The sequence below is a fragment of the Kogia breviceps genome, chromosome 1 (assembly GCF_026419965.1).
Source record: "Kogia breviceps isolate mKogBre1 chromosome 1, mKogBre1 haplotype 1, whole genome shotgun sequence".
Taxonomy (NCBI): Eukaryota; Metazoa; Chordata; class Mammalia; order Artiodactyla; family Physeteridae; genus Kogia; species Kogia breviceps.
Window position 1 is genome coordinate 20,085,848 of NC_081310.1, and position 25,087 is coordinate 20,110,934.

At 46.2% G+C, this 25,087-nt stretch overlaps 1 protein-coding gene across 1 annotated transcript; it reads right to left on the reverse strand.

The window, feature by feature from the left end:
- Positions 1 to 8,840: 8,840 nt before the first annotated feature.
- Positions 8,841 to 21,010, reverse strand: HHIPL2 (HHIP like 2). The gene is given in 9 exon segments (XM_059053853.1): positions 8,841 to 9,145; positions 9,856 to 9,938; positions 12,828 to 12,909; positions 14,446 to 14,468; positions 15,897 to 16,089; positions 18,354 to 18,417; positions 20,695 to 20,756; positions 20,759 to 20,827; positions 20,830 to 21,010. Coding segments are annotated over 9 exon segments (1,062 nt in total).
- Positions 21,011 to 25,087: the final 4,077 nt, after the last annotated feature.

Sequence of the window (25,087 nt, forward strand, 5' to 3'; positions counted from 1 at the left end):
TGGCCCGAATACCTGCCCCTAAGAGTCCCAAACAGGTCAGAGAATTCTTGGGGACGGCTGGATTCTGCAGGCTATGGATTCCGGGGTTTGCTGAACTGGCAGCCCCTCTGTACCCCCTAACCAAGAGCGGCACCCCATTCACATGGGGTGACAAGGAACAACGGGCTTTTGACCAAATTAAGAGAGCCTTGCCATCAGCCCCGGCCCTAGGGCTACCCGATGTAACTAAACCTTTTCATCTATATGTGGCAGAAAACAAAGGTATTGCAAAGGGAGTACTGACTCAAAAGCTGGGCCCTTGGAATCGCCCTGTTGCATACCTATCAAAGAAATTAGACCCTGTGGCAGCTGGCTGGCCTGCCTGCCTGTCTGAAAATAATTGCTGCCGTGGCCACACTGGTAAAAGATGCAGATAAACTGACTTTGGGACAAAATCTGACAATAACTGCACCTCATGCACTAGAAAGTGTAATTCGCCAACCGCCTGATAGATGGCTCACCAACGCCAGAATGACACATTATCAGACTCTGCTCCTGAATTCGGACCGCATTAAATTTACTTCAGCCACCGGGCTGAACCCTGCTACACTGTTACCGGACCCTGACATAGAAGGCACCACCATCATTCATGACTGTCAAGAGGTGCTAGCGGCAGCGCACGGAACCAGACCAGACCTGACAGACCAGCCCCTCCCGGACGCTACCCTTACCTGGTTTACGGATGGGAGCAGCTTCCTAGAAGAAGGTAAGCGACGGGCGGGGGCTACAGTGGTAGACGGGAAAGAAATTATATGGGCTGCCGCAGGGAACCTCCGCTCAGCGGGCTGAACTAATAGCCATGACTAAAGCTTTGGAGTTGGCTGAAAATAAAAAGGTTAACATCTATACGGACAGTAGGTATGCCTTCGCTACCGCTCATGTCCATGGGGCCATCTATCAACAGAGAGGGTTACTAACTTCGGCGGGAAAAGAAATTAAGAATAAAGAAGAAATAGTAGCCCTACTGGCAGCCCTGATGCTCCCAACAAAAGTTAGCATCATCCATTGTCCCGGACACCAAAGAGGGAATTCACCAATAATAACTGGCAATAATATGGCTGATCGAGTGGCACGAGAAGTAGCTCTGGGGGAAATCATCCTAGAATTAACAGGCTCAGAAACACCAAAGGGTAAAGAGGTAACACCCCCAGCCATAACTAAAGAAACTTTGTCCCCCCAGCAAGCCAAATCTATGCTACAGCAAATTCATAGATGGACTCATTTGGGAACTAAGAAAATGGTATCTCTGATGCAGAAAACAGGATATGATGTCCCGGGACTAACTAAATTAGCCGAGCACATTGCTCGGGAATGTATTCCATGCCAGCAGGTGAACACAAACAAAGGAAATGTGGCCAGCGGTAAGAGGCTCCGAGGAGACCGACCTGGAGCTTACTAGGAAGTCGACTTCACTGAAATCCGTCCAGGAAGATACGGTAACAGATATCTCTTAGTCTTTATAGATACTTTCTCAGGATGGATAGAAGCCTTCCCCACCAAAAAGGAGACAGCGAATGTGGTAGCCAAGAAGATATTAGAAGAAATTTTCCCCAGGTTTGGAGCTCCTAAGGTAATAGGATCTGATAATGGACCCGCCTTCGTCGCCCAGGTAAGTCAGGGTGTGGCCAAATACCTGGGGACTGATTGGAAATTACATTGTGCCTATAGACCCCAAAGTTCAGGACAGGTAGAAAGGATGAATAGGACTCTAAAAGAGACCTTGACTAAATTGTCCATAGAGACTGGCGGTACTGATTGGACGGTGCTCCTTCCCCTGGCCCTGTTTCGGGCCAGAAACACTCCTTCTCGCTATCACCTCACTCCTTTCGAAATTCTGTACGGGGCACCTCCCCCTCTGCTCACACTGGGGGAAGGTATCAGCCCCGACTGTCAAAATAACACTGATCTGTATGCCAGGCTGTTGGGGCTCCAGCTGGTTCAGAAGGAAGTGTGGTCTCAGTTGGCAGAGGCATACCGGCCGGGGACCCCTGCAGAAGCCCATCCCTTCCAAGTCGGAGACTCTGTGTATGTCCGCCGGCATCGGACCCAGACGCTGGAACCCCGCTGGAAGGGCCCCTACATCGTACTGCTCACCACTCCAACTGCAGTCAAGGTAGACGGCATAGCTGCCTGGATCCACGCCTCGCACGTTAAGGCGGCCCCAACATCCACCGGAGGCTTGACCCCATTCCCAACTTCAGCAACACCAGAATGGAAAGTCCAGAAAACCAGCAACCCGCTCAAGCTCAAGCTCCTGCGATCATCCGGCTCATAATCCTGACTCTGCTGCCTCAGCTAATCGTGAGTGACTTTAGCCCTCACATGCCCCAGCGGCTGACCTGGCAAGTCATCTCCCAGACTGGAGATGTGATCTGGTCGGTTAGTCACACCGCACCCCCTTGGACTTGGTGGCCTGATCTGTTTCCTGATGTATGTAAGTTGGCAATTGGGATGTCAGCATGGGGCATGTCTGATCATTATGACCTAGCTAACACCCCACATGATAACTCGGATAAAATTTTCCTCAAATTTGGGCCGGAACCTGTGACTCTTACCCTGGCTGTGCTTTTAGGGTTGGGAATGGCGGCTGGAATAGGGACAGGCGCAACAGCCCTTATCCAGCAACCTCACTATTATGATAGCCTGAGACAGGCTGTGGATGTTGAACTCCGGGCATTAGAAAGCTCTATAACTCAGTTAAAGGAGTCACTTACTTCACTCTCTGAGGTAGTGATGCAAAACCGGAGGGGATTAGATCTACTATTTCTTAAAGAAGGAGGACTCTGTGCCGCATTAAAAGAAGAATGTTGTTTTTATATTGATCATTCTGGGGCTATCACCGAAACTATGGACAGGCTTAGGGAGCGCCTGGACAAAAGGCAACAAGAAAGGGAAAATCAAAAAGGATGGTTCCAATCATGGTTTGACAAATCACCCTGGCTTACTACTTTAATTTCCACCTTGTTAGGACCCCTCATTATTTTGTTGCTGCTCTTAACTTTTGGACCATGCATTTTAAATCGCTTGATAGCCTTTATCAGACAACGTGTCAGTGCAGTACAAGTGTTAATGCTAAGACAACAATATCAAAGCTTGCAGAGAGAGACTGAAATTTCATGATTGAAATTAGTTGCAAAAAGAAAAGGGGGGAATGTAGGGCCTCAACTATACTTACACCCCTACTTCCCTATCGATACTTTTGAGCTTTAAGCTTTTTCGCTGGCAATAAGATAATGGAATGTCCCCGCCCTGGGCAGAAACCGCTCCGAGCAAACAAGTATGGCGGGGGATGAAACCTCAGCAAACCAGTATGGCGGGTGATAAGAATGATTAAGCCAGAGTTTAAAGGTCGCCCTAGCCAACCATAACTCATGTGACTCAACCCCCACTCCGGTAAATGTAAAGTAGGCATCCAACAGCTAACCAATCAAGGAACTAGAGCCAAGACCCCCACTCCGGTAAATGTAAAGCAGGCATCCAACAGCTAACCAATCAAGGAACTAGAGCCAAGTCCCCACTCCGGTCCAGGAACAAACAAACCAATGAGGAAAAAACCCTTGATATATCCACACTTTGCATAATGAAAACTATAAAATGTATGTAATTCCGCTTGGGGGGGTTCCTCTTCGGCCTCCTGCGTGAGGACCAAGGAACCCCGGTGCACCGGCTCCTAATAAACCTCTTGCGTGTTGCAGCGACTCTCGACTCTTGGCGGTTCTTGGGCGAGCTGGGACCCCTCAGAGACCGTTCAGGTCTAACACCAGCCATCTTCCAAAAAATAAAGCCACTTTGCCGGAGAGGAATACCCTGCCTCTCCCCCAGGTTCCCAGCATTTCAGGGCACCTGTTCAGTTCCCTTCTCTAGACCCGCTGTCCTCCTGTTGAAAAGCTGTGTTCAGAAAGCCTTGAATTTGAGGATGTGGTCCTCTATTTTAACACATGAATTCTGAGCACCTTTCTCCCAGGGCTCAAAACACTTTCCAGTGTTTAGGACTCTGCTCTTTCACTGCTGAGGGTGCAGGTTCAATACCTGGTCGGGGAACTAAGATCCCACAAGCTGCCCAGCATGGCCAAATAAATAAATTCATTAAATTAAATAAAAACATGACCAAAAAAACCCACTTCCAGGCCAGAGCCTTTTTTTTTTAATTGAAGTATAGTTGACTTACAATACTGTGTTAGTTTCAGGTGTATAGCAAAGTGATTCAGTTATATATATATATATATATATATATATATATATATATATATATATATACATTTTTTCAGATTGTTTTCCATTATAGATTATTACAAGATATGGAATATAGTCCTCTGTGTTATACGTAAATCCTTGTTGCTTATCTATTTTATGTATAGCAGTTGGTATCTTAATCCCATACTCTAATTTATCCCTCCCCACCGTCTTTTCCCTTTGGTGACCATAAGTTTGTTTTCTGTGTCTGCCATCTGTTTCTGTTTTGTATATAGATTCATTTGTATTATTTTTTTAGATTCCATGTATAAGTGATATCATATAATATTTGTCTTTCTCTGCCTGATTTCACTTAGTATAATATTCTCAAGGTCCATTCATGTTGCTGCAAATGGCAATATTTCATTCTTTTTTATGATTAATAGTCCATTGTGTGTGTGTGTATACATACACACACATACACATATATATTATATATATATATATATATATATATATATATATATCACATCTTCTTAAACCAATTGTCTGTTGATGGGCACTTGGGTTGTTTCCATGTCTTGGTTATTGTAAATAATGCTGTTATGAATATTGGGGTGCATGTGTCTTTCCAAATTATAGTTTTCATCTTTTCTGGGTATATGCTCAGGAATGGGATTGCTGGATCATATCGTAACTCTGTTTTTAGTTTTCTAAGAAACCTCCACACTGTTATCCATAGCGGTTGCACCAACTTACATTCCCACCAACAGTGTAGGAAGGTTCCCTTTTCTCCACATCCTCTCCAGCATTTATTATTGTAGACTTTTTGATAACCAGTGTGAGGTGATACCTCATTGTAGTTTTGATTTGCAGTTCTCTAATAATTAGTGATGTTGAGCATCTTTTCATATGCCTGTTGGCCATCTGTATGTCTTCTTTGGAGAAATGTCTGTTTAGGTCTTCTTCCCATTTTTTGATTGGACTGTTTGTTTTTTTGATATGGAGTTGTGTGAACTGTTTGTATATTCTGGATATTAACCCCTTGTCAGTCGCATCATTTGCAAATATTTTCTCCACTTCATAGGTTGTCTTTTAGTTTTGTTGATGGTTTCCTTTGCTGTGCAAAAGCTTTTAAGTTTGGTTAGGTCCCATTTTTAAATTTTTGCTTTTAATGCTTTTGCCTTGGGAAACTGAGCTAAGAAAATATTGCCATGACTTATGTCAGAGAATGTTTTGCCTATGTTCTCTTCTAGCAGTTTTATGGTGTCATGTCTTATAGTTAGGTCTTTGAACTATTTCAAGTTTATTTCTGTATATGATGTGAGGGTGTGTTCTAATTTCATTGATTTACATAGAGCTCTCCAGCTTTCCCAACACTTGCTGAAGAGACTGTCTTTTCTCCATTGTGTATTCTTGCCTCCTTTGCCTATTCTTGCCTCCTTTGTCATAGATTAATTGACCATAGGTAAGTAAATTTATTTCTGGGCTTTCTATTCCATTCCATCAATCGATATGTCTGATTTGTGCCAATACCACACTGTTTTGATTACTGTAGCTTTGTAGTATTGTCTGATGTTTGGGACGGTTATACCTCCAGCTTTGTTCTTTTTCCTCAGGATTGCTTTGGTAATTCTGGGCCTTTTGTGGTTCCATATAAATTTTAGGATTATTTTTTCTAGTTCTGAGAAAAATGTCATGGTTATTTCGATAGCGATCACATTAAATCTGTAAATTGCTTTGGGTAGTATGGCCATTTTAACAATATTAATTCTTCCAATTCAAGAGCATGGGATATCTTTCCATTTCTTGAATCATCTTCAATTTTCTTTATAAATATTTTAAAGTTTTCAACATATAGGTCTTTCACCTCCTTGGTTGAGTTTATTCCTAGGTTGTTTTTTTTTTTTTAACACAATTTTAAACAGTTTGGGTTTTTTTACTTTCTCTTTCTGATATTTCATTGTTAGTATAAAATACAACAGATTTCTGTGAATTAATCTTGTATCCTGCTACCTTGCTGAATTCATTTATTAGTTCTAAGTTTTTGTGTGGAGTATTTAGGGTTCTCTATATAGAGGACCATGTCATCTGCAAATAATGACAATTTTACCTCTTCCCTTCCAATTTGGATACCTTTTATTTGTTTTTATTGTCTGATTGCTGTGGCTAGAACTTCCAATACTATGTTCAATAGAAATGGTGAGAGTGGGCATCCTTGTCATGTTCCTGAATTTAGCAGGAAGGCTTTCAGCTTTTCACCATTGAGTATCATGTTGGCTGTGGGTTTGTCATACATGACTTTTGTTGAGATATGTTCCCTCTATACCCACTTTGGTGAGAGTCTATATCATGAATGGATGTTGAATTTTATCAAATGCTTTTCCTGTACCTATTGAGAAAATCATATGGTTTTTGTCTTTTGTTAATGTGGTATATCACATTGATTGATTTCCATATGTTGAACCATCCTTACAACTCTGGAATGAATCCAACTTGATCATGTTGTACTATCCTTCTTATGTATTGCTGGATTCAGTTTGCTAATATTTTGTTGAGGATTTTTGCATTTATATTCATCAAATAGGGCCAGACCCTATTTTTGCCACACGTCTTTGAAGAAAGATGGTACAGGAAAAAAATGAGACAGAGTGAGCTCATATATTCTTTCCAGAGGTTAGATCCAGTCTCCCTGAACTGCACCAGGATTTTCAGCCATCTTTCAACAAAATGATGCAGGGTGTAAGCCCTCCCATCTTTATGTTGATATCTTCATCTGAGAAGCTAAAAATGTAAAATATCAGGGTTGGTCAGACCCTGAAGTTCATTTCTGTCCTGGAGAGTGTGTACAAAGAATGTCACCTGCCATTTCAGTAAACAAAGGATGTTGTGGCTATCAAGCCATCAGCCACTGCAGCCTCCCCTGACAGTGCACCCTGAGGAGAATTCAGGATGGAGAAAAACAGGAGACTGGCTCTAGAGAGTTAAGATGCATACCTAAGGAGTAATTTCAGTGAGCCCAGACTCTTGCATCTTCCCATACATAGAAAGGCATTAAGATCTTTAACTTGAAATGTCTCTTTCTTGTGATTAGCATTAATATTTTGATGTTCAACCACATGTTGTTTGTTTGTTTGTTTGTCTGTTTGTTTTCAGCAAAAATTCCCATATATCCTGGCTCCTCCCTTACCTCTTTGGAACAGTCCCTCAGAGCTACCTGAGAGGCTGCTATCCTGTGCTATAGTCCTCAGTAAGTCTGCCAAATGAAGTATAATTCTCAACTTTTAGATAGTGTGATTTTTTTCAGTCAACTCGAATGTTCATAAGAGCTACAAAGGTAGGCAAAAGTAAAGAAAAGCAAAACCATGAGACATGGCAAAGGAAAGTAGCTGAGAGACGATCTAAAAATGATCTTCAGAAAGTGATGACCAGTGTTTTGCATCTTTAATAAAGACAAAACAAGAGGAAGAGAATCAGAGAGGCTTGGTGTATTTAAATTAGGTTAGGTTACCCTACAAATGGAGTTTGCTAAAGAAAAAAAAATGGAATCTACTTCTTTGGAAGTCTAAAATAACCTGTCCAAGATATGTCCAACCTCATCTAAAGCAAGGATCACGTGACCTCTAAAAGTCCTTAACAAGCCGGGCATTTTTGTTTTTGTTCTGCTTAGGTCCAATTGCCTATACCGTTCTGGATGCTTTGCACAATTTGGAGAACTTCTTGAAGACAGGGGTCATTTCCTCTCTAAGCCCCTTCATTCCTCAAATACCTGGTTAAAAGCCACCAACCCTCACTGAGGCCCCTCCAGGGAGGCAAGTTCACCGGAGGTTGACAGGGACATTGGCTCAAGTCCAGCTGAACAATTCCCTGCTCCCTGGCTGCTGTGGTCTAGGGCACATGGCTTAACCTCACCAAGCCTCACTTTCCTCACCTTCAACATAAGTTATATGGCAACACATAAGAAGCAAGGTTTTGAGGTTTCAGATGATATAATATATAAACTTAGCACACAATAGGTATGCGACACGTAGTCACGTTTATTATGCTATTTGCCAGGGCAAAATAATAGGCACTGGAGGTACAGAACAGGACCTGACCTTATTCCGACCCTGATCTTTAAAGGGGGCAAAGGAGATGACCATTTTAGTACGGCTCTCCTTCAAAAGCTGTTTCTACAGTCCTCCTCTTTGAGCTGGGATGAGGCATGGGAGTGACATCGTTCTTAGCAAACCGGCGAGGCACGTCACATTTCTTAACGCCAGACAAACATAAGGGAGCTCAAAGGAGCTTGTCCATTTGAGCAAGTGTTGATTTACTACCTTAGGTCACAGGCATTTACAAAGCAAAACAATAAACACATAGTGGAATTCCAAGCAGGTTTACAGACTAGTGCACATGAGTAGCCAGGTGCCCTGGCAACATGGGGTTTGGTCTCCCCGCAGAAGCGGACAAGGAGCATCCGTTTAGATGGAAAATTTTCCGTGGACAGGACAACCGTGCCGCCTAAATCAAGCCGTCTCCGCCGGTTCCCACCTCCACCCCGGGCTTCCCATGCGTCTAAGGTCACCTTCAGCAGTAGCAGCTTCCACGTGGCAAGGTGGTTCTCTGGGCACTCGTCCCCTGACCAGCTACCGTGACCGAAGAGGCAAAGGGACACTTCTGCCAGCTCGCCTCCACTGTGCCGACTGGCTGCCTCTGCTTCGGGGGCGTCTCGGGCTCTTCTTCCTCTTCCCCTGGGGGACTGGGGAACACACTCTGGCTCTCTGCTTTGCACCAGACCTTGGAAAAGTCTTCCCACTGCTTGTGGGAGAAGCCAGCTTCTTGGAGGAGCCTTTCTGAGATGAGGCCTGGTCTGGACTGGAAGCTGAAGTTGCATTGGACAGTTTTCTAGCAGCTTCCTTGGACTGCTCCTTTAGCAAGTCCAAGACCGTTTCTGGGAAACAAGCGTTTCTTTAGGAGAAATATTAGTTCTGGAAAGTAGCTCGAAGGGAAGTGCCGCCCAGGAATCCTATGTCCACTTGAGGGTTCTTGAATATAAATTCTTTTGAAATTAATATGTTTAATTCCCTGGCCTTGATCTAAATAGATTACTTTTGTAATGGGATCACTCCAGAGATGCATGGCTCTAGAATAGTTCCCTTAAGATAGTGTCCCTCCCCTGTAAGTCTTTCCTGGCTACCCTACCGGGAGGAAGAGGTTCTCACTCTGAGGGCCCTCTCAGTTCCCTGGACATCCTTCTAGCCAGAACCTCAATGCTATATTTATTTCTTCATCTGCCTGCACTACATGCCCTCCTATCCTTCGATTCTAAACTCCTACAGGTCAGGTTCACTGCTGTATCCTCAGGAACTGGCACAGGGGCTGCCACAAAGTATGAATGAATGAATGAATGAATACTTGAACGAAGGAATGAATGAGTGAATGAATGGCAGCAGGTCACAGCAGAAGCAGGTGCTGCCCCCTCTCACCCTGGTACACAGAGGAGACATACAGACTGAGCCACAGGTCATAGTCCTTCAGCCCGAGGATAAGCCTTAGGTGAGAAAATAAGACCTGCCACCCCGGGATTGCAGCTGTTTGCAGAGGGCACTGTGCCAGCACCTCGACGCCAAGGCCTGAGCCTAAAGACAGAGAGGGACTCGCTAGCAAGTGGCCTGAACTGGACCCGCTTACTCTTGGTTTTCACCGGCACTGGCTTGTACTTGCACTTGCCTGGAGGTGCTCGCCTAAAAGCAGAGAGAAAAAGTGAGGATACAAGACTCCGAAGATGGAACCATGAAATCCCAGTCACCAGAAGGCATACATGTGCAAGAACTGGGTTCAGCCCTCCCTCATCCATGGGGATGGGACAGATGTAACAGGAAACCTGCGAGGAGCTCAGGCAGAGAGCAGAAAGGACATGGACATCACAGGAACACTGTAGTGAGGCCCTTCGGGGACAGTGTAGTGAGGGGGTTGGAGCATGGGCTTGGCAACAGAGAGAACAGGGTACAAATCCTGGGAACCATGGGCAAGTAAACCTTGCTAAGTTTTGATGTTCGCATGTATAAAATAGAAAAAGTAACATCACCCATCCTCACAGGGAGACGGGGAGGATAAAATAAGAACTGTGTGCTGGGCACACCGTAAGTGATTGATATATAATTTTTCAAATTATTTTTTTAAAAACGCTTGGAGCCGTGCTCAGCACATACAAAAGTGATTCCCTTTAAAGAAAATCTCTTCAGATACTCCCGGCGATGCCCCTTAAGTAATGGCAGCCTCTCTGCCTCTCTCTGTATTCTGATTCTCAAACTCCTCTCCCCTGGGTGCATCTTCTGAAATAAAAGGGACTTTGCAGACTAGGAACACTCCCAGCTAGTTGCTGGTAAAGCCGAGATTCGAACCCAGCATCCAGGGTCTATGATTCTAAGGAAAGGGCAGAGGAAAAGATGGAAGGGGAAAGTCACACATAAATAAAGCAACTGCTCCTTAGAATGCTGCGGAGGGTGCATTTCGTGCAAAGCCGGGCTGAAGAAGTAAGCAGGGCAGAATCGGGACCCACTGCTACAGAATTTTGTACAATGCAAGTCGTCATTATAACTGACGTGAAGAGGTAGTGCTGAAATGACTGAGCCAGAAATAGGAATGCGTTCCTATCCTCTGTCACCTCTTTCTAGCTCTACCTCGGGCAAGGGATTGAAGGTAGCTAGGCTCAGTCACCTAATCTGTAGATTGAGGGTGTTAGCCTGTCTCCCTGGGATTCTGTCAGCATCAAATGTCAGCCTGCACGCACAGCACCCAGCACAGTGCCTGGGACACAGAAGTGACTCCATAAATGTCAGCTGAGAGAAAGGTGCATGAGAAAGGATGCCTTCAGTGTGTAGCAGCCTTTACAGCTGTTTTATGATTGACCTCTCATGCCACTCGAGGTAAGCTAAATTATCCCCCAACCAAATCAGGAAACTGTCAGAGGAAAGAAAAAGGGATTCACATAGGAAACCTGTTGATAGAAAGAGCAGAAAACTCCCCACCCGGACCCCGTCAGCCACCGGAAGCACTTTAAAGACCCTGGGTTTGCTGCATCCCTCAAGCACAGGAGATCTGCATGGAGTAGACCCAGCAGTGGAGACAGCCAGTCCCTAATTCACCCCTGACACCCCTGCACTCCACCAGGAGAGCCCCTGGGCACAGCCTCAGGGACTGAGTCTCTTCTGGGAACTTCTGAGAACACCAAACCCGAGCCCAGTTGCCAAGGGGAGGTGTGCTGGGCTGAGCTTCTGAGCCCTCACCAGCAGCAAATGTCCTCTGCACACCACCCCGGATATGGTAACAGAAGCCTCACAGGGAAGTCTTCCTCTGCAGGGTCTGCCTTCAAGCTGATTCATAGGGAGACTTTCTGGCTTTGGGTAAGAATCCTGAGATAAATCCCACACACTGCCCAGCGCTCTCAGGATGGATACACTGCATCACTCTCCCAGGGACAGATTCGGACGCACCTTCACCGACCTCACAAATGGGAGGCTGTAGTATGGCTTTTGCCTGATGAGTTGAAGGTGGGTTAGTCTCTGAGAGAGGTGTGCAGAGAAGCAGAGGTAAACATCATAGAGTCTACCAAGTGAATAAATACTGTCACTGAGTTCCAGAAAGGATGAGGTGGAGACACTGAGAAACCTGACAGTCACAGCTCCCCGGGATTGGTCCCAGGACCTCGCAGATACCCAAACCCACTGCTGCTCAAGTCCCTTATGTAATATGGTACGGTGCTTAGCATATAACCTACTCATTCTCCATATACTTTAAATCATCTCTAGATTACTTATGATACCTAACACAATGTAAATGCTATGTAAATAATTGTAAATAAATATAACTGTTACGTAATTAGTTGCAAATATTACATAAATAGTTGTCAGGGCATGGCCAGTTCAAGTTCTGCTTTTTGTAATTTTCCAGAATTTTAAAAAATATTTTTGATCCACAGTTGGGTTGAATCCACAGACGGTGGTATCCACGGATACGAAGGCCCAACTGTATGTGCCACAGACCAACCCATAGGATAGGGCGGCAATATCTACTCAGGTGGGCAGAGGTGTACACCCACTGCCAGATGATCCCAGACAGAAGTTTCCAGAAGCATATTTAAAAAAAAAAAACAAGACAGGAGCCACAGGTCTAGACTAGTCATCCTAGAAAGGCTCAAGATCCTCATTTCCAACCACAAAGAGACCATTTCCCAAATATTCCATAATTCCTACAGATGCATTGTCCTGCACATTTGTCTTGCCCAATCTGCTTTTTTTTTGTTTTAATTTATTTATTTGGTTACGCCGGGTCTTAGTTATGGCACGTGGGCTCCTTAGTTGCAGCTCACTGGCTCCTTACTTGCAGCGTGCATGTGGCATCTAGTTCCCTGACCAGGGATCGAACTCGGCCCCCCTGCATTGGGAGCTCGGAGACTTAACCACTGCGGCACCAGGGAAGTCCCAGACCAATCTGCTTTGCATCTAAAAGAAAGATACGCTTCGTTGCTCGTATCTGGTAATTCTTAGGGAGTGAGGACTGTTCTTCTGACCTGCCATGGAGATAAAGACCAATTCCAATCACCTGAGAAGAAAAGGTAACCCAAGTCTCACCTCGATGGGTCAACAAATTTGTAAATGGATCCATGCGGTGTGTAGGCGCTCAGGTAAGAGGTGGTCAGAAAGTAGAGCTCCCCTGATAGAACAGGAACAGGCCATCAAGGACAGGACACAAGGCCGGGCCAAGACAGCTGGACACGCAGAAAATCATCACCAGAGGTTGTGGCCCTGAAATGCGTGAGCCCCAGGAAGGGGTCCCTGAAATCCCTACTGAGAGTGAGGCCTCAAGGTCTGTGAGCTCCCCAAGGAGAAAGTCCATCTCAGCCCCCCAGACAGGCTTGGGGTGTCCCCCAGCAGAGGCACGTTTCTGTTCATGTTCCCTGAGCCAAAGGGCTTCTCATCTCATTTATCACCTCTTTGCTTTCAGACACTTCAGCTCAGTGAGCCTCCATCTCCCTCCCCAGTTCTTCACTACTGATAAGGAGTCTCTGAGAAGCCCAGAGATAGGCAAGCCACAGGCTGAGGACCACTTATCAGATCCTTTATATTCTATTACCCCTTCTTTACTGCGTTAGTCCCCCTTCCCCCATCTCACCGTGTCCTCCAGCTCCACCTTCTTCCGTCTTGGGTTCCTTATTTCCTGTGACACCCTCCACTCCTCAGCACCCCCTTGGTCTTCTCCACACCCCACAGAAATCACCTCCACCCACTGTCTTCTGCATCTCTTTTACCAGGGGCCCCTGTTACCTCCCATTTCTTCGTGTCTGAACTCCAGAAAACACTGCTCCCTTCTCATAGTAAGTACCTCATTCCACCTCGTTTCACGGTTCCCTGTGAGGGACAGGGTAGGGTTTATGAGCCCCACTTTGGTTAGATAAATGTGAGTTTGAAATCTGATAACACCCATTACCATCTGTGTTGTCTCGGGCAACCTCTCCACCTGGGTAACCCTCGTGTTATTTACTCATTTGTAAAAGGGAGATAAGAATACCTCCCCTGATTATTAGGTATTAAATGAGAAAGTGTTCAGCCATCGGCAGTTCCTCTTACTTCCTTATATCTCTGTTCCCTAAAGGCTGGCACCGTGATAGTTTTGTGAGCCTGACACAACTTTTGTGCTGCTGCACTGGGTTTAATGCACTTGCTGTTGTGTGATTTACACAAGCTCTCTCTCAACCTTATGGAAGGAAACGTCTTCATAAGGTGCAAATTGGAAAAGCCTAGAGCTTTAGACAGCTCTGAGCTAGTTAAACAATCTTCTTCCTTGAATTCGTGGAGAGCAGTGACTGTCTCAGGCCGAGTGTGAGACACTTTGCAGAGGTAACACACACAAGGTAAAAAAGGAGAAATGGTAACCCTGCATTGCTGCATATTTCCTACACATGACTACAGTTGGTGTAAATTATATGTTCCAAACATGCCATAGATTTCCCACTGCATTTTTTGTTGGGTTTTTTTTTTTTTTTTTTTTTTTGCGATACGCGGGCCTCTCACTGTTGTGGCCTCTCCCGTTGCGGAGCACAGGCTCCGGACGCGCAGGCTCAGCGGCCACGGCTCATGGGCCCAGCCGCTCCGCGGCACGTGGGATCTTCCCGGACCGGGGCACGAAGCCGCGTCCCCTGCATCGGCAGGCGGATTCTCAACCACTGCGCCACCAGGGAAGCCCACACACTTAAAATTTTTAAGAGGGTGGATCTCATGTTACATATTCTAAATAAAATAAAATGTCACAGAACTAGAGGAGACCGCTCAAGAGAGCCTACTGAAAGTTGATCTCAAGTGACAACCAAGAATTACATGGGGAGGTGATATACACACGCATACTCGCTCTATATATGCAATATGTAGTGTTAGGACTTCCCGATTTTTGGCTCAAAGAGAACTACTAGGCAAAAGTTTGATGTAGTCCTGGTCCATGTGACACGGAGCAAGTTGCAGCTTCAATTTTTCTATTTTTATAATGGGATGGCTTCTCTCAGGTTTGATCTAATACTATGAATTTTTATTTTTATTTTTATTTTTTATTTTTTTTGAATTTTTAAAAGGAGCTGGTTCTATTCTTCCTCATATAACAATGTCGTCAGTGGAAAGAACAGAGGCTTTTAAGAAGCTCTACCAATGACTGTGGTTCTGAGCCTCTGTTTCCTCCTTCGTAAGGCAGGGGAGAGTAATTACCTTGCAGGGTGGTTGTGATGTAAGGGTTAAATGAGTTGTTGTGTATATAGCATGTCATGCAATTGCTGACATACAGTTGGCATTCGACATATGTTAGCTCTTTATTATTGTAGTACCAACCCTAATATTTTTATTACCAGGGCTAATGAGAGCCACGTGCTTGCTGGGTGCAAAGGGCAGAAGGGGCAGGTGTCCTTTATCTAGCTAGCACAGCCTCGTTGGGCTCCTGTGCCAGATCGTCTGAGTTTGAACTCTGGTTCTGCCACTGACTCCCTGTGTGACCTTGGACGAACTACTTCACTCCTCTCTGCCTCTATTTTCTTGTCTATAAAATGGCTCTCATAATACCTACACTTTATAGAATCCGTTCATTCCAAATGTATTTATGGCATGACCCCGGTGCCAAGCACTATTCTAGGTGCTGGGGATACATCAATTAAGAAAACAGATTAAAATGTTTGCCCTTGTGGTTGTCAGAATTACATGCTCAAATATACATAAGGCTTTTAGAACAGCACTGGACACACAGGGAGCATCCAATATACATTAGCTCTTATTAACTCACTTCTCATGTGTCTCCACATGAGACACAGTGCCTGGAACACAGTGATCAATGATATTGTTGAGTTGAATTGAACTGGACGGTCAGATCTTGGCATAGTAAATAATGTCCCACTAATACATATTTTTTAAAAATTCTGAATTCATCTCTACATGGCCCTCTGAGAGTTACATTGAGCATCCATAATATTAATTCCCAAATTACATTATGCCTGAAATGTATAGGAGAGAAAACCAAATACTCTTCCCATTGCATCAACAGAGGGGGTTACATCTTACAGTAAGTGATCTGGGTTTGACCCTCTGCAGATTCCATCTCAGCAAAAACGTTACACCAGGGCTCATCCTAAATCTTAGGGACAGGGGCCCAGCCTCCATCCAGCTTACTTGTTCTGAGCATTTCCAAACTTGCTGAATGGATCCCCAGCCTGTCCTCCATCCCCAGTGAATATGTACTTATAGCCATACAGGCCAAAAAAAAGTTGTCCACCACTATGATTTGAGGCTGGTTCTTCTATCTCCAAAATGACCCCGGAAAGAAAAAGAAACCATGCTTTGATACAAACTGAAACAGCATCCTCTTGAGACATCCAGAAATGACTGGTCCAAGCCAGCCAAGACCTGCTTCAGAGTTCCCAAGGATCACAAAGGAGGTAGTTTGGGGGCTCTGGGACACCCCTCGTTTCCTAGTATGTCTCCCTCATGGATCATTTTTCTTTCATATCCTGAATTCATGAGCTGTAGACACAGCTGGGTAACAATCACCCTTTTCTGGGGCTCAGCCTTACTCTCTGCTCCACGAGAACTCTCTGTCCTTTCCTTCGGGCAGCCACACAGGGGTCAGTCTATCACTTCTTCATGCTCTTTTCAATCCCCTAAGCTGTCTATATGGGAAGAGAGAGACAAGGCAGAAAGGAGAAGGAGAAAAGGTCGCATGGTAGAGTGAAAGAGCAGAAGCGCGGGGTCAGTTAGAACTGAGCCCTCCATCTGACCAGGCAACAGTAACTTAACGGCCTTGCATCACAGCTTCCTGAAAGGATGAGAATTCCCATGTTCATGGTAAAGGGCCTGGGATCTAATGGTCACGCAATAATCAGAGGCTGCTATTATATTTAATATACTGATATTATCTAAAATCATTTCTCAAACCCTTATGGCTGCCGGCCTTTGCTTACCCTCTGTAAACTCAAGCAAGCTTGGTTCTAGATATAACTGTAAAGTGGTGGCTATAGCCATGAAGAAGCCATGAACTCAAGAAGCTAACTTGGGTTAACCTCAATAACCAACAAGGAGGGCTTCCCTGATGGCGCAGTGGTTGAGAGTCCACCTGCCGATGCAGGGGACACGGGTTCGTGCCCCGGTCCGGGAAGATCCCACATGCCGCAGAGCGGCTGGGCCCGTGAGCCGTGGCCGCTGAGCCTGCGCGTCCGCAGCCTGTGCTCCGCAACGGGAGAGGCCACAACAGTGAGAGGCCCGCGTATCACACACACACACAAAAAGGCCTCATATTCACTACACTATCTCTAGCATTTTAAGTTCATCCTTGACATAGTTTTATTAAACGATCAATTTTTTCTAAAAAAGAGAGATTACCAAATGTCTCCATCTTTCCCTTTATCATAAATGCTGTGTCTGTAAGATTTAATTTCTTTATGCACATCTGAAGCAATGCGGCAAGGATTTTTACATTTGTTGAATCTCAGTGTTGGATCCGTAGTGTTAATTACTTAATTTTCTGTGCTTTCCCATATGTTCAAAATATTGTATAATTTAAAAATAAAATGATCAAAATGAACACACTACATCATTCCCAGAGATTAGGCATCTAGCAATTTCTTCCCTTATTTATTAAAAATATTGAAGTGGTTTTTTTTTTGGTACGCGGGCCTCTCACTGCTGTGGCCTCTCCCACTGCGGAGCGCAGGCTCCGGACGCGCAGGCTCAGCGGCCATGGCTCACGGGCCCAGCCGCTCCGCGGCACGTGGGATCCCCCCGGACCGGGGCACGAACCCGCGCCCCCTGCATCGGCAGGCGGACTCTCAACCACTGCGCCACCAGGGAAGCCCTATTGAAGTGTTTAATATATACAAAACACCATGCTGGGAGCCACACAAATTTAAATTGTGGCTATGGGGCCATATGACTGCTCTTTACAAACGTACAAGGACTGTGAACCAAAGGGATATCTGCTACTTGGGCCTCTCTAAACTATAGCGTTTTCTAGAAGGAAGATAGAATATTGTGGGAAGACAAGCAACTCTCAATAGTGACGAAAGGCAGAGGCAAGTGAGATGAGGAAAGTAAGAAAGACCAATTTAAATTTTTTTTTTTTTTTTTTTTTTTTTTGGTGGTATGCGGACCTCTCACCGCCGTGGCCTCTCCCTTTGTGGAGCACAGGCTCAGGCTCCGGACGCGCAGGCCCAGCGGCCATGGCCCACGGGCCCAGCCGCTCCGCGGCATGTGGGATCCTCCCGGACCGGGGCACGAACCCGTGTCCCCTGCATCCGCAGGCGGACTCCCAACCACTGTGCCACCAGGGAAGCCCAAGAAAGACCAATTTAAAGGGGGTAGTTCGGGACTGTGGAGGAGGGCAGGGTCCCCTGGCCCAGAACCCGCTTCTGATCACTGATGCCTCGCCCAGGGCCATCTCATTCACGTCTGTTCTCTCATCACTTAACAGAGGGACCAGCAGTGTTTCTCGGATATGTTGAGTTCCCCATTCTTTCTTACGTCAGCCCTGATTGCAGACTGCAGAGCGACTTCTTGGTTATCAGGAAGAGCAAAAGGTAAAGCCCAGAGACTCACAGCATCTCTCCCTGGTCTGTCTGTTTCTATTTAGGATACTTGCCAGAGCTGCTGACAAGAAGCCGTATGAACTGCTCTGAGTCCCTGACTGAGCTGCCCACCCCTGGGGAGTAGAAAGAAGAGAGAGGGAAGACGAAAATAAGGATGAAATACCCAGGAGCAAAGGAGGCTGTGCACATATCATCACTACCACGGCACGCTCTTACGCAGCAATTTAGAGTTTGCACAGTTCGCCTTTACTCAATCAGCTCAGTAACTATCATTTCTCTGTCTTAGAAAATGAAGGCCTAGGGGTAGGACGGGAATAAAGACACAGACCTACTAGAGCATGCTTGCGGATATGGGGAGGGGGAAGGGTAAGCTGGGACGAAGTGAGAGAGTGGCATGGACATATATACACTCCCAAACGTAAAATAGACAGCTAGTGGGAAGCAGCCGCATAGCACAGGGAGATCAGCTCGGTGGTTTGTGACCGCCTTCGGGGGTGGGATAGGGAGGGTGGGAGGGAGGCGGACGCAAGAGGGAGGAGATATGGGGACATAGGTATATGTGTAACTGATTCACTTTGTTGTAAAGCAGAAACTAACACACCATTGTAAAGCAATTATACTTCAATAAAGATGTTAAAAAAGAAAAAAAGCTAAGGGCAATAAATGATGCTCTAAAAAAAAAAAGAAAATGAAGGCCCAGGAAGAGTCTCTACTGGGTGCCAAGCACTGTCCTCTGCACGGGGCTATGACAGGTGCACAAAGCCTCTGTGCTAATGGAGCTCACGCTTGCCCCAGGTCAGAGAACCACTGAGTGGACGCGCCAGGGCTGTTGTCACTCTACTTTGACGTGGTGTGATCAAAAGGGCACGAGACTTGGAGCCTGAGCCTCCGGATTTGTGCCCCGACCCTGTTTGACCCTCAGTAAGTCCTTTAAAACTCCTGATTCCTCATCAGTAAAATGGGGGTCCTAGTAGCTGCCTACAGGATCGTTGCTGGGAACATACCACGTGTGGGGGGGGAAGAAAGAGGGAGAATAAAGTTGTGAATTTTAATAAATAGACACTTGTAGCTTATCCTTTTTTGTTTCATTTTTGGTTTTGTTTTTAATTTTATGGAGGTATAGTTGGTTTACAATGTTGTGTTCATTTCTGCTGTACAGCAAAGGATTCAGGTGTACATATATATATTCTTTTTTCATATTCTTTCCCATTATAGACGTGTGTAGGTTATTCTTATTCCTCAATTCCTTAAAACAGGAGAGCTGTTGAATTTGGCTTTCTGAAACCTCACCCAAAAGGGAAGGGGGAGGCAGGAGAGAGGGAGGGAAGAGACATTTTTATCAGGGGAATATCTCAGAAATTAAGAGTCTCAGTGTTTCTCATAAGAGCCCAGCTTCTGCCCAGATGGTTATCCCAGAGTTAATTCTCCAGGAAACAGCCAAGGGGTGGAACCCGAGGTAAGAGAGGACAGCCCGGAGCAATGCCTCACAGGTGGCTGGCTTCTGTGCCAGGCTCTGCTATGTTCCCTTCACTGGGAGCTGGGGTGGCCAGTTGGCTCTGGAATCACAGCAGGAGAGCCAAGTAATTGTGCTAACATGCCCAGGCGGGTCTCAGATCAAAGGTCTGCCTGGATTTGCTGTGTCTCACCCCCAGCACATCACGAGAGCACTCTTCCTCACGGCAACCTCTTTCACCTGCTCTCCAACACGGACTCTCCCCCGTACCCCCGAACCCCTCTTCCCACAAAGCCAGTGTGTGCAGTCTGCATCCAGCATGGGTTCGGGCTGAGCCCTACTGAGGTGATGTCTGCCAAGGATGTGGGTTTTGGCTACTGGAGAGCCAGGAGAAGCAGAACCTCTGAGTCATTGCCACTCAGCAGCTTGAAGCTCTCCTAGGCCAGGTCTGGGAAGCTGGGGAGAGCTCCCATCATCACACCAGAGACCCCCTGGCACAAATGACCAGGACGAGGGCTGCATCCCAACGGATGCCACCCCCCCCCCCATGTGCTCTGTGAGCGCCACAGGTGTGTGCTGTGCCCAGCTCTCAGAGCCCTGCAGGGAGGACCTAGACCACGGCTGCCCGGAGAGCTCCATGAAGAATACCCATCGCATTCTTCGGGGGCCTGAGAAAGCATCAGGGCCTGCAGAACCCCAGAGGGAGAGCTTTGGGAAACCTGTGGAAACCAGACTCCACCTCAGTGTGTCTGTCCAGAGCCCAAAGCCCCAGGTGGAGGCAGCTGGCAGGTGAGCGAGCTTCTAAAGGGCTGGGCGCCCAAAGAGCCTTCCCTGCCAGGACCCCCGCCGGCCAGCCCAGCACCGCATCGGCTGGGGCTGGAGGGCACCCCTCTAAGCCGGCTCCCTCACTTCCCCAGAGGGTTCGGCTCAGACCTACCTGGCAAAGGATGTCTTTAACGTAACCGCCGCACAGCTCGCGGCCCTTCAGATCAAAGTATGCATGATGTCCCAGTACCGGGCAGCCGTGCGGTGGTCCTTAAGCTGGTCACAACAGCCGAAGGACTCATAGAGCAAAACTCGAGGTGCAGGAGGGGCTGGAAGGGGGGCCCATAATCCAGGCACTGGGGGTGCCCCTGCAGCAAGCCCCCCTGGCGCAACAAGACCGAGAGGCAGAGGCAGAAAATTCGAGAAGAGGTGAGGAGCCAGGGGGCCCGCGCACTCCGACCGCCCCTGGGAATGGACCTCCTGAGCATCCTGGTCCCGGCACTCTCCAGCTGCTGTGTGCTCAGGCTGGCTTCCTGCTCTCTGCTGTTTCCCTCTCCCTCCCTCTCTCCCTCCTGCGCCGAGTTTTTCTTCCTTCCTTCTCTTCCCCCCCCACCCCGCCCCCACCAGGTTCACTGAGGCAGTTTCTGAGCCGTGTCCCTTCTGGAAGCTGGGTAGCTGTCTCTTGTGAAAGCAGTGAGAGGTGTCCCTTCCCTTCCAGTTCCCTAAACAGGAAGCTGGTACAAGGCCTGCCCTGACTGCGGAGCTACTGGGGTGCTGGCAGAAAGGTGCGGTGATGTCCACGGCAGACATGCCGTGATTCATTAAAACTGCAAAGAATTCCTGCAGGAAAACCCCCACTTTGTTTACAGCCCTTCACAAGCTGAGCAGCCCAGGATCTCCAAGGAGAACGCCACACGTTACGCGGTCCCAGACAGCAGACTGGAAAGCGATGCCGTGCCAGCAGCAACACGGGAACACGGGTGTGGGTCTGGGAAGACAGAGGGGGGATGGGGAGGCAGTGGACGGTGCAGTTCCTGCCATCCGGAAGGGTGGGTATTCTGCGGGGACATCTCACGCGTCAAGAGGAGACGGCGAATCCTAACTATCGTGGTGATCGTTCTGAAATGTACGGAAATAGCGAATCCCTACGTTGTGTAAAAGGAACTAACAAACAGAGTTGCGGGTCAATTACACTTCAGAAACAAACAAACTTGTAGAAAAAGAAATCAGATTCGTGGTTACTGGCAGGGGCGGGGGATGAGGAATTGGATGAAGGCTGTCTAAAGGTACAAACTTCCTCCTTATGTTATGCTATGATATAAGCTAAATAAGTACTAGGGATGTAATTAGCAACCTGATAAATATCGTTCACACTGCTGTATGTTTCATATGAAAGTTCAGAGAGTAAATCCTGAGTTCTCATCACAAGGAAAAAACTTTGTTTCTATTTCTTTAATTTTGTATCTATGTGAGAGGACGGATCATCACCACACTTATTGTGGCAATCATTTCATGATGTATGGAAGTCAAATCATTATGCTGTACACCTTAAACTTATACAGTGCTGTAACACAATAAAACTGAAAGAAAAGAAAAAAAAAAAGAGGAGATGGTGAAGGAAAAGGAGGGAGGGTGGCCTGGTGAAAACACGGCATCGGCAAGGACTTTTAGGGACAGTTTCATCAGGAAGCACAGAACATCTGGGTTCTTTATTTTTGCCAAATCTGTACTTGCTTTGGGGCATCCCTCCTCACTTAGCACATGTTTCAACATTAGTATTGAAGAATCCTAATACGTGTTTTGCTTTATACACGTCCCTGGCACATAACGGGCCTTTGATAAATATTTCTTGAATGAGTGATAAAGGACACGGCACCCCAAACTCACGCGGCCCCAAACCCAAACAGAGGCACGAACGGGGGCTCAGGCTCACAGGGAACATTTGGTACCTGAGCTCACTTTCCTTCCGGTATTTTCCACGGTTTCACTCCAGCCTGAAATGTCCCTGCTGGCAAAAACCGCCCTTTGAAATGCAGACAACGTCAAAGATTCTTCTCACTGGCTCCCATCACCACCACCACCAATAGCCTTTGCCAGAGCGTCACAAAGAAGGGACCACTGAGCCTCAGTCTAGCCAAGGCTGTGCTCATGATGCTCTGGATTATGAAAGCCCAAAGTAGCTCTTAAAATACAAACAACGTTTTTGTAACTAAGAGAAAAGTCAAGGGGAGGGTGTCCTTAGAATGATCTCCAAACAGCCCTGCTCTCCTGGTGGTGCCGTTCAACATCATACCTCGTTGAATGTTGCTTTTTAAAACATATTACAGCATCAGTAATTCATTGGTGGCTGTGCTGATTCCACGGGGTTGTTTGCTCGAAGGTCAGATAATGTCATTGCTCTGGAAGCCTTGGGCGGGAGGAGCTACACTTGGATCAACTTCCGCCAGTGAATCTACAGCCCTGAGGCCTTCTCAGAAACGGGAGTTGACCATTTACCCTGTGACGTGTAAGAATGAGTGTATTCTTTTGTTCCGTGTAGGACCTGAGAGTACTTTTTGATTGTACTAACGTTTGTCTCAGTTTTCCTTTGCCATGAAAAAACAAATTGAGCCCAAAGGAATGCCTCCTTTTTGGAAAATAATTCTAAATGATTCTGTTTACAGAATTAGAACTCGGCATTAAAAAAATAAACTTAGACATATGAAAACACCAATCTTCCTACCTACCCAGGACATGTAAATCAGATCTTATTGCTTTGGGCAGAGTGATTACAAAATTAGCAGGGAGAGATTGGCTTGCAGGTCCCATCAGATGTAATGACAGCATGAATTTCTCATTATTAAAATATGTAATATTTCAGATGGGACTGCATAGTATTTTAGATATAATGCCATAATACATGTGGTTATATAATAATTATGCAGTAATTAATTTTATGATAGATGTCTCAATGTCAGTTCAGTAGGTTTGTATGAGCATGTGCAAAGCATTATGCTGAAAGAGGAATGTTGAACAGAAAACTGATGCACGAAACAAACTTTTTCAAGAAATTTATGCTCTGAGAAGAAAAGCTAAAATAAGTTTCCAAATAATACAAGGTAGATTATATTAAGATAATAAGGAAGGAACAAACTGCCAGTGGATTCCAAGGAGGGAGAGATGACATCAGGCTGGAGGGGACAAAGAAAAAAATCTTAATGAAGGTTGAGCAGGGTACTGAGATAAGGTACAGATGGGAAAGAACAGACGACAAATTTTGACTGTGAGGTGAGCTTAGGAGATAAACCTGGAACCACCAGCTGCGCCAAGACTGAGTATCTGAAATCACTTTAGCTCTCACTTTTGAAGCAGGCATGATATTTTCTTTAAAAATTATTGTATTAGGGCTTCCCTGGTGGCGCAGTGGTTGAGAATCCGCCTGCCGATGCAGGGGACGCGGGTTCGTGCCCCGGTCCGGGAAGATCCCACATGCCGCGGAGCGGCTGGGCCCGTGAGCCATGGCCGCTGAGCCTGCGCATCCGGAGCCTGTGCTCCGCAACGGGAGAGGCCACAACAGTGAGAGGCCCGCGTACCGCAAAAAAAACCCACAAACAAACAAACAAAAATTATTGTATTCGTTTGCTAGGGATGCTGTAACAAAGTACCACAAACTGCGAGGCTTCAATAACAGACACTTATTGTTTCACAGTTCTGGAGGCTGGAAGTCTGAGATCAAGGTGTTGGCAGGGTGGGTTCCTTCTGAGGGCCAGGAGGGAGAATCTGGCCCACGTCCCTCCCCTAGCTTTTCAGGGTTTACCAGCAATGTTTTGCATTCCTTAGCTTGTAGATACATCACCTCAATAACTGTCGTTGTGTTCACACAACTTTCTCCCTGTGTGCATGTCTGTGTCCAAATTTCCCCTTTTATAAAGACATCAGTTAGATTAGCACTCACTTTAATGGTCTTATTTTTACTTGATTACCTCTGTAAAGATCCAATCTCCAAATAAAGTCACATTCTGAGGTACTGGGGATTAGGATTTCAATGCATCTTTTTGGGACACACAATTCATCCCATAGCAGCTACACACACACACACACACATTGTTTCCTATTGCAAGTGCCTTTTTAAAAAAAATAAATCTATTTATTTTGGGCTGTATTGGGTCTTCATTGCTGTGCGCAGGCTTTCTCTAGTTGCTGCGAGCAGGGGCTACTCTTCGTTGCGGTGCACGGGCTTCTCATTGCAGTGGCTTCTCTTGTTGCAGAGCACGGGCTCTAGGTGCGTGGGATTCAGTAGTTGTGGCTTGTAGGCTCAGTAGTTGTGGTGCATGGGCCAGGGTTCGAACCTGTGTCTCCTGCATTGGCAGGCGGTTTCTTAACCACTGTGCCACCAGGGAAGCCCAGCAAATGCCTTTTAAAATCGATATTGAGAGGTTAAGAGGCTGGTGTTTATCCTAGAATCAGGTCATGGAATAAAATAGAAACAATATAAAAAGAAATGCTCCAGCGCAGTAGCCTCGCGTATAGTTTACTGATTTCTCTGGCATCTATCTGCCTTCTCTCACAGTCTGAAAATGAGCAGG